The 17610-nt window shown below is 35.3% G+C and overlaps 1 protein-coding gene across 3 annotated transcripts in view; it reads right to left on the minus strand.

Annotated features, from left to right (window-relative positions):
- The window catches only part of SYT14 (synaptotagmin 14), an 83267-nt gene that overhangs the window by 11364 nt on the left and 54293 nt on the right, over nucleotides 1-17610 (minus strand). For all 3 annotated transcript variants that reach the window (XM_021392267.1, XM_021392266.1, XM_021392265.1), the window contains one exon: nucleotides 2471-2660. In XM_021392267.1, coding sequence (XP_021247942.1) covers nucleotides 2471-2660 — 190 coding nt within the window. The remainder of the gene's footprint in view (nucleotides 1-2470; nucleotides 2661-17610) is intronic.

Consider the following 17610-nt stretch of genomic DNA (forward strand, 5'->3'; position numbering starts at 1 on the left):
AATATCACTGTACTAAAAACTAAGATTCTTCTGCCCTTAGACGTTACAGTTACAGCTACATGATTGTAATATTTCACTTCTTGAGTTGTGATGGAGTTGGGCATAAGAATGACTCTAATCTAAGGTTTAGAAAAAGCTGAGGGAGGCTTAAATCTGAATATCATATATGGATCTCTCTACACAAAATGTACAGATCTCACTTATTAAAACTCACGTTTGTGGATTTTGTGTGGATATACGCACATGCATTTAATGTGCAAAAACTCCTACCTTGTTTTTTAAAAAAATAAGGTAGGAGATACTAGGAAACATTCTTCTTTTCTCAGACAAAATATACCCTGTCACAAGAGAAACCAAGACACATTCTAACATGCTTGTACTGCTTACAGGATTTGGCCCATTTGCTTGTACCTAGTTGCTAAATGAAACACTAAATAACATAAGAAATATGCAGCAGAGGAGTATAGACTATAGACTACCAAGAAGCAGAAATGTAGGACTCAATACTACTTGCTGCAGAAGCATTTCACAAAAACTAAACAAATTAATGAACCCTAGAATATCAAAAGCATCACTTGTGGGAAAGAATAATTGCTACCCTTCCTATCGCAGTTTCTCACAACCTAAACAAAAACTGACCTGAGCATGTGCTTTGTAGCACTCCTAAAGATTCCAGACCACTGATGGTTCAAGAAAAAAAAGAGGTCAGAGCACTTCACCACCAACCCTAAGCGCCTTTTGTGGAAATTATGAGAGAGGCTGGTATATTGCCACAATGCACTTGGCAAGGAGTTAGGGAATGACAAACATGCACCTGGTTCCAGGCATTTCCAAGGAGTTTTCACTTGGTTGGGATGCACAAAACAACCCACAGGAGAAATCTGAATTCCACAATATTCTGCATTGTCTTACCAGACCTAAAAGGTGTATTAGCTTTCAGCTTTCTATAAATAAAACTCCAAACCCCCATTTGTGTAAACAAGGAGACTTATTATGAATATAAAAACATCCTCCTACCTTTCAGAGGGGATGACAAAAGATAAAATGCAAGAGCAGTTACTTGGAAACTTTTGTCATCAAGAAATCTTTCCTCCAAAAAGGGTAAGACAGAATATGCTATTACAGGGCTGCGTGTCATGTTCTATGCAATCCAAAACTAAAAGTTTTTACTCCAGTCATGTACGTAACTGTTAGCACAAGAGCGCACTTTGAGATTTAACTTACCAGGGAATTAGCATATCTGTCTTCAAAACAAGTACAGTCTCTCCACTCCCAACTAATCTGCATATTCCAAATGGAAAACTTAACTCTCCCTAGAGATTCCTTGGCTCTTCTTGGTTTTTCTCATCTATTTCTATGCTTTGTCTCCAAACAGTTGATTCTGGGGGAAGCTACCTAATTATAAAGAAGTATTTGAGATTCATCTTTGGCCTTCCTTCTCTGGCAATGTTAATGAAGGCTGGCTAAGTCCTCATGGAAAATACACAGAGAGCAAAACAGAATACAGCTGAGCCAAACGTAATTAATGATTGGAATAAAACATGGGTCAAGAAAGAAAGACGACAGCATCAGCCTCAAGTTGTTTGGCTTACTTCCTAAACTCTGAAGGCAAAGTGAGATGTGAAAACCACTTACAAAATGTTGGCAGCCTGCTGGATAATCTAATAGTGCCATACAAATCTGAAGATTAGGAAACAGAAAGATGAGCTAAAACCTGAGCCTCAAGACCAAACCAAGAGGAACAGGTAGGTAAATCTGGCTACAACTAACGTAAATCATACTCGGTATCTAAAGAACAATTTTAAAGTTCGTTACTGAGCTTTCTCAAGCTTTATCAAAGAATTAGAGACAGTAAAAATATTCTGCATGTGACATTCCATCTGGCTGAATTTAAAAGTATAGAAAGTTCACAGATATTTCAGACAAACATATTTTTGAACAAATGCTGATTATAAATCTTCCTTCTGCACAGTATATATGCCAAAGGTCTCAATTTGCTTCTACATTGTCTTCACTGACATTCCTAAAACAAATACATTTCTACCACATATATGCAGGCACATAGGCAATCAAAGGCTGCAGTATCAAACCCTCTAGGAACAGCAGTAACTGTTCATAGTGTTTATATTAATATCAGCTGGCACGTACTTTCTCTTTAAACACTAACTTTTTATTCTTGGCCTGTGATGTGAGGCATTAGTAATTTAGCAATTAATCAGTATGATAAAGGTAATTTATTAGTCAGTCATCATGAAAAATTAAAGCAGTCTTGTCAACTTACAATTAATATTTTGAATTTTAGATTTTTGCTATTTCCCAACTGACTAGAAATAGAAAACATGAAACAGATTAGTTGATGATTGCTCTATTTCATTTTGATTGGGCAAGACTAAATGATAGCATTGAAGTCCTTACTACCAAGAGCCCCACCAGTACAGAAGCATTAGGATGAAAAAAGATTTTCACTCACTGGGTGGTCTGTTTGCTGCCAAGTTTTTGAAGTGGCTGCCTTTTATCACTTCTGCTGATAATCTTCCAGTTGTAGCATTATAAAGGAGGCCAATGAGGATTTCTGGAGCTGAGCCATGCACCAGAGACTGACAAGAGGAGGTACTTTCACTGCAGGACACTTCTGACATGCTCATTTGAGAGTCACAACCCTACAAAACACACAAGAAGTTCTATGAATTCTACTGAACAATGTTTTTGGGAAGATAACTTTCAGAATAACACATTAGAAACCAGAAGAACAACTCACTGACAATAACACCAGTTCCATCCAATCACTCAATATACAATCAGTTCACACATGCTACAGGTAACAAAAACTTGAAGCAGTCTGAAATTAAAATAATTCTTAATTTTGTGTTTCCATTGCTTTATCATTCAGGAGAAATAATTGCATAAGATGAAAAGCAGCTTTCATGGTCCCTATTTATTTCAATTGGTAAAATAAAACATGTAACATAATAGTTAGCTTCTTGGAGAAAATTAAACATTGTATCCTTCCTTTACTTTCCAAGAACAGAAAACAGTAGTGGAATTTTGAAGTTAACAAAATGCAGGAAATTCTTATTCACTCCTTGTAAACGTTACTCTTTAGACTGAGAATTTCTGACTAGTAAAATAACAGAATACATGGAAATAGAAAAACGCACTCTCTCTAGAATAAAGAATAAATTAGCTTATTAAATTAGGAATTTAATTATTAAATTAGGAATTTAATTGATCCAGAGATACAGAACCTTTGTTCCGAGTGGGAAAAGAAGAATGTTACTCCAAGAATCAGCAATGATGCATTAATTTCTTCATTCAAACTTCCAGAAAATTCAGATCTCTCACTCACACCTTCTCACCATGTCAACTCTTTGACTGGAGTTTCTACTATTCACTTTTATCATTCTCATCTCCCCACTGAAAAAAAAAAAACCTACCCAACCAAACAAAAATTTCTGTGAATTGCCATGGCAATCACAGCAGTTATTTCTGCTTTTGTTTCCCAATTTCATGCACTGACACATAGAGTTGTACCTCTGAAAACAAAAAAAATTGAACAGTATCTAGTCAATGGCATAGCAATTTTATTGGTAGCCAATAACAGAAATTTGAATTATCAGCAAATCCCTTTATGATTATCAGAGGAGAAAAAAAAGACACAAATTGGACCCACAGATTTTTCAAATATTGCTTGACTCATTTGAGAATCTGGCAGCACTCTTTCAAGGAGTCATGATGATTTTGTGAAGCTGATTATTCCTGATTCCAAATGTCTCTACCATTTCCAGCAACAGCTGACATGAGCGTAAGATCAGTCCCATAACCTAAACAGCACCCATCCTCATCAAGATAAAAGTTAACTTTAAAAGCAAGTAACTTAATTCAACATAAACATCCAAATTCATTCAGAAACTCTAATTATAGAAGTGGTAACAACAAAAATAAGCGATCTACCTACAACATCCTTCAGATTGACATTTTAACTAGATCTTCTCTACAGAACATTTCCAAGAAGTTTGATAGAAGCTTCTATTAACAATCTAGTTCCTCATTACTAAACATTCAGTGGTGTTAGCAAATGCATTCTTACAACTAAAGAAGGACCTGAAGAAAATTCTCTGACTTCCATCCTCCAAATTGCAAACTCTGATTTAAAAGTTTTGGTTACTTTTCTATGAATTCTTTATTCAATTCCAAGAATAAATTTAAAATGGGTTACAAATTCAGAACCGTTGACAATTAATTATGCATTTATTCTCTTGTTCATGGCACTCTCAAAACAGGAAACTTTTGATTCTGGACTTCAACAGGAGTAACAAAGTGGAAAGCTTAGAAGAACAATGTCTCGATTCAGCAGTCAGTATATACTGCATACACAATTGAAAATCTCAGCTTGTCACTGCAGGTACTATTTACATCTCCTAGTCTTTCAAAAATTTAACACATTATACCTATGGTGCTTGGTCATATTATTTTTTGGGCCATGAATTTAAACACAGTTAACCTGATACTGTTCAAAGATTTGTTTTCTAATTTGATTGCAATCATGCCGTAAGCCCACAAAGAAGACATAACACAAGGCAAACAGCTGCACAAGCACTCCCACACAAACCCCCAAATGGCTCTGATATCTGTACCAAGGAGATGACAGCACTTTTCCCAGGATGTGACTTATCTATACAGATAGCGATGTTCTATTGCTCCTAAGCCAAAAGGGATCAGTTTAAACAAGCTTATGCAGAGTTAAACTGATTACAATAAAATAGATTACAATCAGAATAAAATTCAACAAACAGCAAATACTAAATGAGAGATGATCAAATGGGAACGAGTCCTGAAGTAGCTTGAATGGGAAGACAAGTAGCTTCCGTGCAATACAATAGAGAAAAGAGAAAACAACTGAAAAATTAAATAAGCGCAATATTCCAAAATTAGATAAGGATGAGCTATATTATACTTTAAATATTATATTTTACAGCAGAATCCTGACTGGCTGAGAGTAAAGACAAGTCTGCACTTGCCAAGGCCAAAGAAAAGGATCTCAATGACCGAATAAAGAGATGATAGAAACTTAGCTGATGTTTGGGATCTGTAACTGGGGAGAAAAGTAACTAAATTGCTGTACCTTAGAACTGTTGAGCAGAAATAATGCGTAGATGTAGCCTTGATGAAAAACTAGAGAGAGGGTCTAACTTAAATGCTCTGCTACACTGTTTTCTAAAGCAAAATATTTTGCCTTTTATTTTGAAACAGGAGACAGGTTTTGAACATAAAGAATATTGTTCTATTCCTAGGAGGTAATAACTACCACATGCTATAGGTGACAAGTTTAAGACTTTAAAATAACACAACTGAAAAAAAAAATCACCAAAGAAACAACCTAAACAATGTTTTTTATCATTTCACACACACACGAGTCCAAACCTTTTATTTCATATTGAATTAAGTGCATTTTTTCAGTTCTGAACTAGAGAATTCTAACATAAAAGAAAATGAGAGATTAAGTAGAAAAATGAAGTAGTGAGATGTGAAGCAGAGTGGGACATGTTATTGCGTCAAAACAAGGTTAAACAACATAAACCAAAAGTCTAATTTTAGTGTCTATAATTAGGGAGAAAGCAGAACTGGGGGGCAAATGGTTAAAAGACATGAGGTAATGAGAAGAAGAAGGTGAGATTATATTTTGTTAGGGTTTTTGGTTTTGTTTTTTTTTTGAAAGAAAATGGAAAGACTCTATGTGGAAGTGAAAGAGAAACTGTGGAAAACTGTGGAAAGCCCTTCACTGTTTCAAGTAAGGTATTCTGTGATATTCACAGCCATTATCAGGTAAGTAACCTGATTTAGTGGAAGTCCACAAGCTATACTGGGACTTAAAAATATAACAGACTTCTCCAAATTCAATTTAGTTTTATGTTTGTTTTTCCTGTTTATATAGTCAAAACATAAGAATGCTAACACATCAGGAAAGGAAGTTGCATTTTTACCTGTTCAAAATACAAGCTCATGATCAAGTGCCAAATTATAAAATGTTAATTCTGCAACTTCTAGCTGGTACAACATGAAATGAAAGCAAAGTTTCTATTCGTGACATTACAGTACTACCAGAGTGCTTTTAATCTGTATAAATCTGCACTCGATCCAACTTTAACTCATGCTTATTCCACTTTGATACTGTAGTTTCACTGTGGGAAATATAATATTTAGACCCAAAGTGTCCTTTTGTTTGAAATAATCTGTCTACACAAATTTATTTTCATAATTCTTCTCTCTCTTCCACTATAAACACTGCATGTAGTCTAATATGCAGGAAAAATAGACTAAGGTTTTGTAATAGGAAAATGCCTTTTAAGGTCAGTGAACAGGCTAGTGAGAAATGTAAAAATAGCTTAACTGCAGACTTTGAAGAACTCAGACGAAATGGCAAGGTATGGATGATCTTGGCACAGTACAAAGAGCTGAACTGTATCTTGATGTTCCTTCCAGGACCTCACTGCTAAAATTCTAACCCATTTTTCTCAATTTAGCCATAGCAAATAGATTTTATTAACAGTAAATACAAACAAACAAAAAACTTTAGGAAAAGTCTCTTCCAAATATTTGGTTCAAAGTTCTGTCTTACTATAGTGAATTAAAATTTTTCATCTTCAATTTTGTAACACAGAGCTTAGCCCTAAACCTTTTCTATATACACCGCAGGACAGTACTTAATGACAAAGCGAAGTTGATTTTATTTGACCAACAATTACAAGAATCATTGCTTTTCACTGCACTATAGGAATAAAATATACTGTATCCTACAAAAACATAATTACTCCAAATTAGTCTCCCTGATGTTTTATCTAGAAAAAACGTCACTTCTTAATAAATACAAAATAAAACATTCCCATGAAATGGTATTTCAATTTCACGTGTCACAGAAGTCACGTGTTCACAAAAGTCAGTAATTAAAAATAACATACTTTTTTTCACCGGAGCCAATAGAGTGGAACACATACCATGCACAATGCAAGACCCGAGCCCCTGGGATGTATTTTCTAATAATCTTTTCACTGCTCTCTGACAACATAGTGAAAGCTATGCGACAATGATAAGATACGTAAAAATAATTCATCTTCCTTCAACATAATTTTATTGAAACAGGGTACTTGTTACTTACATATTCATATCCTACTGTTACTTTTGTATACTCCGAATTTCTTCTTACAAATTCTCTTAAGCTAACTGAAGCTGATCACAAAGAACAATGGGACCACGCTCTGAGGACAGTTAGAAATTCATTCCCCTTAGGATAGGTTAAAATCATGCCTCTGTAGGCTTTCAAAACAAGAACATCTGAGTCTCTTGGCTTTCCAAAATATACACAGGAAAGATGAAACCTTGCTGACAATTCTTCAAGCAACAAAAATCTGATTCACAGCATGTTACTTGTCACATTTAAAATGTTAATGTTATACCACCAATCTCTTAAAGAACTTTTTTGCACATTACTTTCTTCTATTTCTATGGCAATACAACTCAGAGGTCAGAGAAGTAAATTTCAATCCTAACTAGGCAAAGCAGGAACTGAATTCAGGCCTCCAACATTTTAGATAAAAGCATTCATGCCTCCTAATCACCAGCCAAATGCTGACACTCTTGGTCCACTTGAGTGCAAAATCTCACTGAGAAGGCAATGAGTGCCCAAGCACCACACAGGCTCCAGACCAGCTCTCAGCCTGGAGCCCATCTTCTACATCTGCTATGAGAGCCAGAGAGAAGAAGAGAAAACCGAAACTGGAGGCTCCACATGCTCCATTACTGACTTAAGCACTAGACACTTGATTAAAGCATGTTTCAAAGCTAAAATACTTTTGAAAATGTATTGGGATCATTCCTGGAAAAAATGACTTAAAAAAAAAAATGAGCATTTTAATTTTGGATTCTTGTATCCAAAACTCATTTGCATATTCTAGTGGATGCTTTGATACCTCTTGGCAACGCGGGCCTCAGTTCCCCAACCCTTGCAAGACAGTGATCCTATTTCCCCTAGCTCATGGAAGAACTGTGAGGATGGACATACATGAAAACTGGAAGTCCTTAAAAATACAATAGTTGTAACAAAACAGTTCCTTAAAATAAATGACCGATACTCTTTCTTGAGTACATTAATACTTGCAGGAAATATCAAGTTTTTGCTTTTAAAGGTAGAACTCAAGAGTTACATAACTGTTATAACAATATTCTTGAAATAAGAATATTAATAGTAATGCCAGTGATAAGATTTAGCAAAGACATTACAAAATACCAATTAAAGGAAGAAGCAAGAGTGGTTTTTTTTTTTAGGTTTCCTCCTGCACTGTATACCATTGTCATTTTGAAGCATCAACAATTTCTAAAAACACTTGATTTTAAATGCCTGTCAGTCTCTGCATAATCTAGTAAAAACAATTTATTTATTTTAAAGAAATCCAATGCTTTTGAAACCATATAAAGTTACCTATCTTCACAACATATTAGGGAAAAAAAACTTCAATTTCTATTATAGCAGCCAGTCCTATATAGTCCATATAAGAAAACACATAGTTTATTAGCATTTTGCTTTAAACTAATAACAGGAATTTGGAAACAAAGAAAAACAGTTTTATCCATCTCACAAAGACTCAAGCTTAGGAAAGCATCATTATTTATGACAGGTAATTATTTGTTGGGTTGTTTTCATGTGTTTTTTTGTTGCTCAACTGTTACCTTGAAGCAGGTTCCAATTAGGTATGATGTGCATTTTTATTCATGTACTTAAACACTTTACAGTATTAATATCTAAGTCAACTTAGATCACTAACATGACACTAAATATTCTGATAACATTCCCACTACATAGCTTTGTTTTAGTAAACAATTCATTACTTATTTCAGGTAAAATGGTATGCTTAAAAATTGCCAGGATATTTTATTCACAAATTCCAATTGGAAAGACTTTAGCAAGTAAATACATTCAATATTAATGGTACTCTTCAAATCAAACATGGAGTTTTAAAAATTATTAAGCTATTATTGATGTAATTAAAAATATTATCTAAACTGATAAAATTCACATTTCTCATCAAAAACTTTACTCTTTTTTTTTTTCATAACTCTCAAGAAAATACTTATGGATGTATAATTTTACAAAATGTTCTGTCATAAATGAGGCACTGGAAGATTAAATGAAAACTACAGTCCTTTCAAACACTATAGACAAGTGTGGTTTAACCCAGGAAGCAGTTGAACACTGCACAGCCCTTTGCTCACTTTCACCCCCCCCCGGTGGGATAGGGAAGAGAACTGGAAAAAAAAAGAAAGTAGAACTCGCAGGTTGAGATAAAAACTATTTACTAAAACATTGGTGTTTTGTCAACACTGTTTTTCTCCTAAAGCTGAAGTGCTGCATCATACCAGACACGGTGAAGGAAATCAGCTCTGGAAATCACCATCTGGAACCAGAACAGCAAGAAATGGGAACCAGACACTTCTATGTACAGCTTTAATTTACCTCAGAAACTATGTGACAGAGCACAGATAAGTGATGGTTATATACCAATTTCACTTTTGTGCATTTTCCAATTAGAAAAATACAGTATTATTAAAGTTAGTTTTCAAACCTTGGGATACCATTAATAATTTAGCCATAAAATGAAAATGACAAAGTAAAATTCTTAGCAATGGCAAAACAGAATTCCACTTTCCTGAAAGACTTTAAACAAGTTCACTGTGACATTTCTGTTCCTTTTTGTATTCCATGAGAATTTGCTAGTAGTGCTTTTTGTCTGAAAGTTCTTTAAACTCTGCAGAACAAAACATTAGCTGTTGGCATACACGGAAGCATTTTAAGTTTACTATTTCTTGATTGTTTGCATTTTAAATTACAGCTTTGGTTTCCCTGCCATATTGTGAAAATGCACCTAGTTGCTCCACAGACTTAACGGGCCTGAAATTTGCACAGCAAGCCTGAGCAGCAGCAGAAGGAATTCAAAATAAATGTACAATGGGATTTACAGCATTTACAAAAGCGTTCTGTTTTTGCATAGCAAAAGTCTGCTTGCTGTTTATACAGCCATAGGCTAGGGAAAGAAATTGAATTCTGTTTTCTTAGCTAAGACATGCAACATAAAGAAACACTGAAGCACTGGAAGCTGTTAGCTTGTGCTAAAAGCTTAGTTCAGAATACCTGACACAAAACGCAGATGCTTTACACGCACTCCTGATAAAGATATGCTAACAGCTCCCACCCAGCCCCACTCACATCTCCTCTCTTTCCTCCCTGTCAAACATATGGCAGCAGAGGAGATGTTATTGTGGGACAGCTTCCGAGACCACAGACCTCTTAAATGGCAATACTCTGTTCAGACAGAGTTACATTTACAGTTCCAAAGCCACTTTCAGAGCGCCTGGGCTCATTACCCAGCTCTGCTTCCTTGCTACCTGCTACTCAGAAAGGCTCCTAAGCACATTCATCTTTTAAGGTATTCCATAGCATATATTCGCTGGAAAGAGAGAAGTGGCTAATAGTTTGATTTCTCCCTTTTTTTCCTCTTGATTACACTCTTCCAAATTGAGAATAGAGAAAAAGATTCAGTGATCAAACAGTAAGTATAATTTATGAATAGTCAATCTGTGGACTAGTCTTTGATTGCACGTGCAGTCACGCAACTATTTTTCACAATGAACAAATCTATAATATAAAACACATGTTTATGATGCATTTGTCAATTAAATTATTTGCTTTTACTAGTTCACCCAGTTCTAATTATGACTGCTAGAGGCACCCCTTTTGATTTATTCAGGTCATGTTTAATCTCAGGATATGAGGATCACTAGGCACCTGCAGTTGGAAGGGATCTGCTTCAGTTCTTAGAGCTATTATAGTAACTACAAAGAAGGGCAAGAACTGGAGACAAGCAAGGTTCTCCAGGGGCCAGCTGACAGCCGACTGAGCACAAAAGAAAGACAAACTGCGACATGAAAGATGCAGCTCAAGGTCAGGCAATGAGGGCTTTGCCTGACAAAAAAAGCTTACACACTAGGACAAAAAGATCCCCTGCAAAAGACACCCTATGAACAGAAATGTTTATGTGACACCAAATACAGGCAGCTCCAATATATCCCCCAAAGCAATTATCTGGAGACCAAGTCCAAAATGAAGAATGCAAACGCAGAACACTTACATTACACTGCAAAACTCTGGAGAAGAATCATCTAATAAATAAACTGAAAACTAACATTAGAAGTTCCACAAGTATTTAACTTATGAATTTGCAGGCTAGGTATCTTCATCTGTTTGTGCAGAATCTCCAATCCACGTACCCCCTAATGGAAATAAATTGGAAGAAAACAGTGCACATGCTTTTGCTGAAAGGTGCTCAAAGCTGCAAACAGTGTTTCTGCGTTTTTCCTTTTTCCCTTGAAAGACAGTAACAAAATCAAGTACATTTTTGTATATATGTATACAGACAAGCAAGAAAATATGAAAGATGAGAAAATAAAATAGTTGGGAAGCTCAGTATCTCAAAAGGAAACAAAGTTCTCTTGGACTCGAAAACTAAAGAATTTACCTCCTCTAATAGAACCAACTGAGGAAGATTTAAGCAGCAGCTTTTAGCCTTCAACAGAGGAAATTTCATGTTAGTGATAACCTTGATTTTGCTTACTGCTCTTTCAAATAGTGATCTGGCTTTGGAAATCATACTTATGGCACAGAGAATGAGAGTCTCAGAATTTCACAGATACTTGATCAAATTCACACTTTTTGTGGCTTTATGGATCGATTTATTCTAGGAGTATTCTAGCTCTATGTAGATTTAAAAAAAAAAATAGTGACCAAAACTAAACCTATAGTTTCAAGTAATATGTTTGTCACCAGCAGATTGTCTATCAGAGGTAACTGAGTATTGCTCAAGTGGTTTACTTTAATATAGAATGGTCATTCATAGCCTGGGACATTTTAGAAACTGAGAAGTATTATCACAACACTAAAAATAGCAATACTCTGTCTGAAACATAGATTTGATTATTTGCTGAAGCAAATATCAAAGATTGTGGGAACCCATCCAAGTAAACAAGTTTTCTCTAGCAACTCACTGATTAAAGGCAAAAGATACCATTTTTAAACTGTTATTTTATAGTGCACATATATTAAGATACAGACACAAGGAACAATCTTTATTCTGGTTATGTGACCAATTGAGGATTCTGACATATAGATGACATTCAGAGAACTCCCCATGTACCCTACATTCAGAGTCATGGAAATGTACCAAGGTTATTCTGTATGGGACTCAAATAGCTTCACAGTCTCTGTGTTTAGTTAAGTGCTTCTTGGATGAAGAGACTAATTATATGCCACAAATTGCCATGAATGGTTAGATGTACTCACAGAACAATCAGGAAAAGCAAACAGCATGGATTTGGAAAGCTAATTCATTTGTAACTGAGACCACTGAACTCCTGCAGTGGTAGGCCCATATAAACGGACCAGATACTATTTAATTTTGAGGTTCCAGATCCAGAAGACTCAAGCAGAAGGAGACTCAGCTGACAGGTGCAGTGCTGTGGGTACACCAGGCAACAGGCACAAAGAGTTGAGGCAATGGCAGCACTGAGAAGATAACAACTGCCGACAGGAGAGTTCTTACATAGGACACTGCCTTGAAATACTGCATAACGAGCCATAAACTGGGGAGACTGCTTCATTTGCCAAATACCGTCAAGTTCTCCGCTAGCCACATCAACATCACCACCACTTTCCAATCACCTTATAATATCCTTCAAAAAAGTGCAGTTATCTTATCGTGTCAAAGGACTAGTTTCGATCTTCCATGTTTTGTACCACCAATTCAAATGAACTCTGCCAGCTATTTCCCTGATAACAATGTGTTTGATGCTTAATTACTCCTCACTTTGATGGACATAATTTTCACAAGCTAAATGGAAGCATTTATGCACCATGACATTGGAACAAATCCTTTTTGTACAATTCTAGTTGAATCATAGAATCATAATCAAAGAATGGTTTGGGTTGGAAGTGACCTTTGAGATCATCCAGTCCCACTCCCAGCCGTGGGCAGGGCTGTCCCCCCCCAGCTCAGGCTGCCCAGGGCCCCATCCAACCTGGCTTGAGTGCCTGCAGGGATGGAGCACCACAGCTTCTCTGGGCAGCGGTGCCAGTGCTTCACTGCATTCTAAGTGAAAAATTTCCTCCTAACATCTAGTCTAAATCCCTCCTCTTTTGATTTAAAAATGATTCCTATTGTCCTAACACTATTAGACTGTGGAAGAAGTTGGTCTCCCTCTTCTTTATAAGCTTCCTTTAAATACTGAAAGGGAATATATATAAATAATATACTATGAAAAAAGATCATCTATTTCCTAGACAAGTCTTAACTGTCTTTTCACTAAGTGATTTGAAGTATCAAAATGGTAGCTACTGTTTACTAGAATATAATTACTACACACAAGCTTGAATATTTAGCCTTCCAAATAAAAGCCTAAATAGATCATACTATAAGCATTTTGCAGTGAAGTCATCAGCAGGACAAAAATACCAGATTTGCACAAAACTTGTCAGTTCAACTCTACAGTGGCCAAGAATTCCCAAGAAAAAATGCCTTTCTGAAAGTTTTTTTTCATCAGTTTATGAAATGATAAACATCCATTAGAAAGAATAGTAAAGATAAGCCACACAAAAAGCAACATGGAGAAAATTCCTTAAGCACAACACATAAAGAAGTGTATCTGAGATGATTAAAACGAACAAGTATATTAAACAATTAACCACCATCCTCAATGCTGGAAGTATTTCTATATGTTGCATGAAGAAATACTTACATAATTCAAAAATATAATTAAAATATTTCTCAGACAATCTGGTTATTCATAAAAAAGATACAGAAAATAATCCTTAATGCACAAATGATTGCTCTTACCATCCATTCCTTAACATAAGGGTCACATTTGGGAGTTCAGTATGTTAAAAATGGAGAATATTGTGGAAAGAAAGTTAAATTTAATTATCCACAGCAAACATATTGCTATTGACAATGTAAGATAAAAGATCACTAGATTTACTTAGCAGAAAGATATATGTTTTTATCTTCTAAACTGTACTTCCAAAATAAATAAAAAATTTAAAACATACCATTGTTTGTTTTCATTCTACACCAGAAAAGAAGCCTGTGAGATGATGAAGAGGTCTACACTTGTTTTTTTTTTATCATTTCCAAATGGATTTTACTCAATAAAATGCATATAAGATTTTATTATCACATCATACTAGAGACTGTTCTTCACTGTCAGAAAAATTTATTTGAGTAAAGAACAACAATGTGCAACTGAGAACAATTCCACAGGGACCTCTTGAAGAAAAATAAACAGCGCTGCAATGGATTCTGAACTCCAAAACAAGTGAACAAAAATTTGACTACCACTGTATTAAAAGTAGAATTTCTCTAATAGCATCAGGACTTCCTGATCAGAAAAAGCAATAGTGCCCACCCCTGATATATTAACTTTTGATGCAATGAAAATTAATGTTAAATCCAAAAGGGTCACGGAGTTTCAGACAACAGTGATGTACACACTCTGTCTAGTTTGTTTTTGTTCCGTTGCTTCTTGCCCATACACTGAATGTGGAAGGAAGGCTGAGATATTTCAGTCAATGTGTGCTAAGTATGAGAGCTGAGAATAGTGTGTGAAGAGGAATTCCCTGGTTACGTGGGAGAACTGTAACAAACACATACCAAAGTGGTCTTGGGAAACATGATGGAAGAGTTAGAGCTATAGAGGCATAAGTGGAGTAGGACAAATGCAAAGGAAACCACACAGAGGAAGAAAGGAGTTTTGAGGAGGAACTATTAAATGGAAACATACCTTTTTACAGTAGAGGAACAACTCAGACTGTTCATGATAAACAGCAACAAGATTGTGTAAAAGCTGCTAATGCAAGACATTCCATGAAATGTTAGAAGGTGACAAATAGGTTGAAATCTTGAGTAAGAAAGGAAGTTTGTGAATATATTTGTAAATTTGAAGCCTTGTGCAGCTTTGAAGCCTATTTAAGGAGCATACTAGGAGCATTCACCATGTCACGTACTTGTCCACATTTTAACAATAAGCAGAGAGAACAGCAGGTCCAGCTCATGTGAGCATACCACTATTTTCCAAAGGCACTAAACTTGCTGGTTCACCTTACTCAGATTCTCCTGTGAATAGTTATAGGGTATAACTGAAAAAAATACTAAACTTCAAAGAATATTAACTATTCTTATACAATCATAAGGCAGACAATTAGCTAATAAAATACATTAGTATATTATCAGGCACAGACAGAGCAAATAAAATACATTTCTGCAGAATTGATTAGCATAGATGCTTCAATGGATTCGGAAATCTCAGTGACAAGAGGTATATTTAATATAAAATCCATATAATGAGAAGCAGTGGAAAAAACAGGGTAACTGTCACTTGTCCATTACTCATTTCATAAAAAGCTGTCAAATACAAACATTTCTCAGTAAAAAAAACACTCTTCAACTGAGCAAAATACATTTAATTCAGAACTTACAACATTCCTCATCATGGATTTAATAATTACAAATATCCCTGAACAGCTGAATCTCTCAAAAGTGAAACAACACTTACCTTCTCCTATTAAGTAACTTCTGCCTGGCTTATGGCTAGAAGGGCATAAAGATCATTGCTTTATTCTAGCAAAAGGACAGTTGAGAAGGAATACAACCAGAATATATAAATGCACCCAGAGGCAAACACCGTAGAACCAAATAATGCTGGATAAGAACAAATAATTATAAGTGTTCCATGAAGAAATTCAGGTTGGAAATGAAAAAACCAGATGTCTGCTGATGAGAATTCACTAATCTGTGATCAAGCTGACCTGACTGCTGGTCATAACAACAGCTTGAACACAGTGATGGAGGATGGTCCCTTGCTTCCAGTCCAACATTCAAAAAAAAAAAAGATTTTAACACCGTTGCAAAATAAAACAGTAGAGCTGTTTACTGAATGAACATTACATAGCTTATAAATAATAACATAAATAATAGAGAATTACACTAATTTCTAAAGGTTTAAAAATTGATTTGCATAGAAAAAAAAAAGAAACTATGAATCCTTATTCAAGCTATCAAGACAATGAAGGTTTCTTTCAAGCAATAGGTAGGCTTAAGAGAAATTTGCCTAAACACCACTACAGCAACCAATTCTGGAAGAACATTTCACTTCATACTAATATTCCTTATTTGTGTTCATCCCCCCAAACTGGAAAGATGAGAGAAGAATGCAGATATGGCAACACTTACCATCACAGAAAATAAAAACCGATCTTACTGTCTATGATGCCTCCTGGAATTTGTTTATACCCTCATTTCCACAAAAGCTCAATAAAATGATAAAGAACAACCAGTGCACAAATGGATACACCCATCAAAATCCTGGTCCAATGCACGTGAGAGATCTACCAATCAAAAGCATTAGCCTCTTTCACTGACTTTGGTAAGAAAAATTATTGCCCTCCTGAGAACACATACAGAATAAACGTAGCACATAGTGCTTGTTTCATGGGGCATTTATTTCCCTAGCTGCTAAACTAGCAAACTTCAGCATTAGCAAAGTTCACATTATGTAAGTGAACCACTTCATCCTTGAAACAGAATGATTCATACCTCTTAGCAAATCAGAAAAATGCTGTTTTATTGGTAGTTGATCCTCTATCAGTTCCAAGTTTTAGTCTCAGTTTTTGATTTTAACTAGTTTACTTTTAACCATTAAATAAAATGGCATTCTATTTTGAATGTCTTTTGCAATACTCATGTTTGACAGAAATGTCATTTCAATTTCTTCAGCTTTTCTAGAAAATGCAGAATGAACTGTATCTTTTTCTACTTAAAAAAATATCTTTTGCTTTCCTTCCTTTCTCCTTCTCTTTTAGTTAAGAATAACAGACAACCATGTAAACAAAGATGCCCTTGCTAAATCATCTATTTCTCCCAAAAGTCTATTATTAAAGCATTGTAATCTCTTAAGCAACCAACATTCATGTACTCTTTGTCTAGTAAGCCGTGACCAGAACAGTACAAACACTCCCATTCTGGACAAAAGCTTATTTAAATATCTGCAAGAAAGAAAAAAGAGATATAGTACCCACGGAGATGCTAAAACCATTAAAATTCATCTTAAAATCTTATCTCCTGAAAAACAAGAGATGCAACCTGAAGTTCCCTTGAGAAGAAGGGAGATTTATCTGGATCTACTGTACCATTGGCAGCCAACCTCACCAGTAAATGCTTAGACATAGCACATACAGCCCAAACTCCTGTTTTTTGACAGTGTTTAAGTTTACCCTTAGTTAGAGTTCCTTTGCTTTATTAAGAATAGTATAGTTAAATTTTTTTGAGGGGGAAAGCAGTTCATCAAATAGGTAGGCTTTTTTTCACCAGTGAAAGTCCTTTCCAGTTTGGTCTACCTTTTACACTATTTTTCACTTCAGATTGACCCGGAAATCAATTATTTACAAGGTTCTAATCTGAAGTTACTAAAAATGGTTTTGTACTCTCAGAATTGCTCTTTTCTGTATTTCTTTCATGA

This window comes from Numida meleagris, chromosome 3 (assembly GCF_002078875.1).
Source record: "Numida meleagris isolate 19003 breed g44 Domestic line chromosome 3, NumMel1.0, whole genome shotgun sequence".
Lineage (NCBI taxonomy): Eukaryota > Metazoa > Chordata > Aves > Galliformes > Numididae > Numida > Numida meleagris.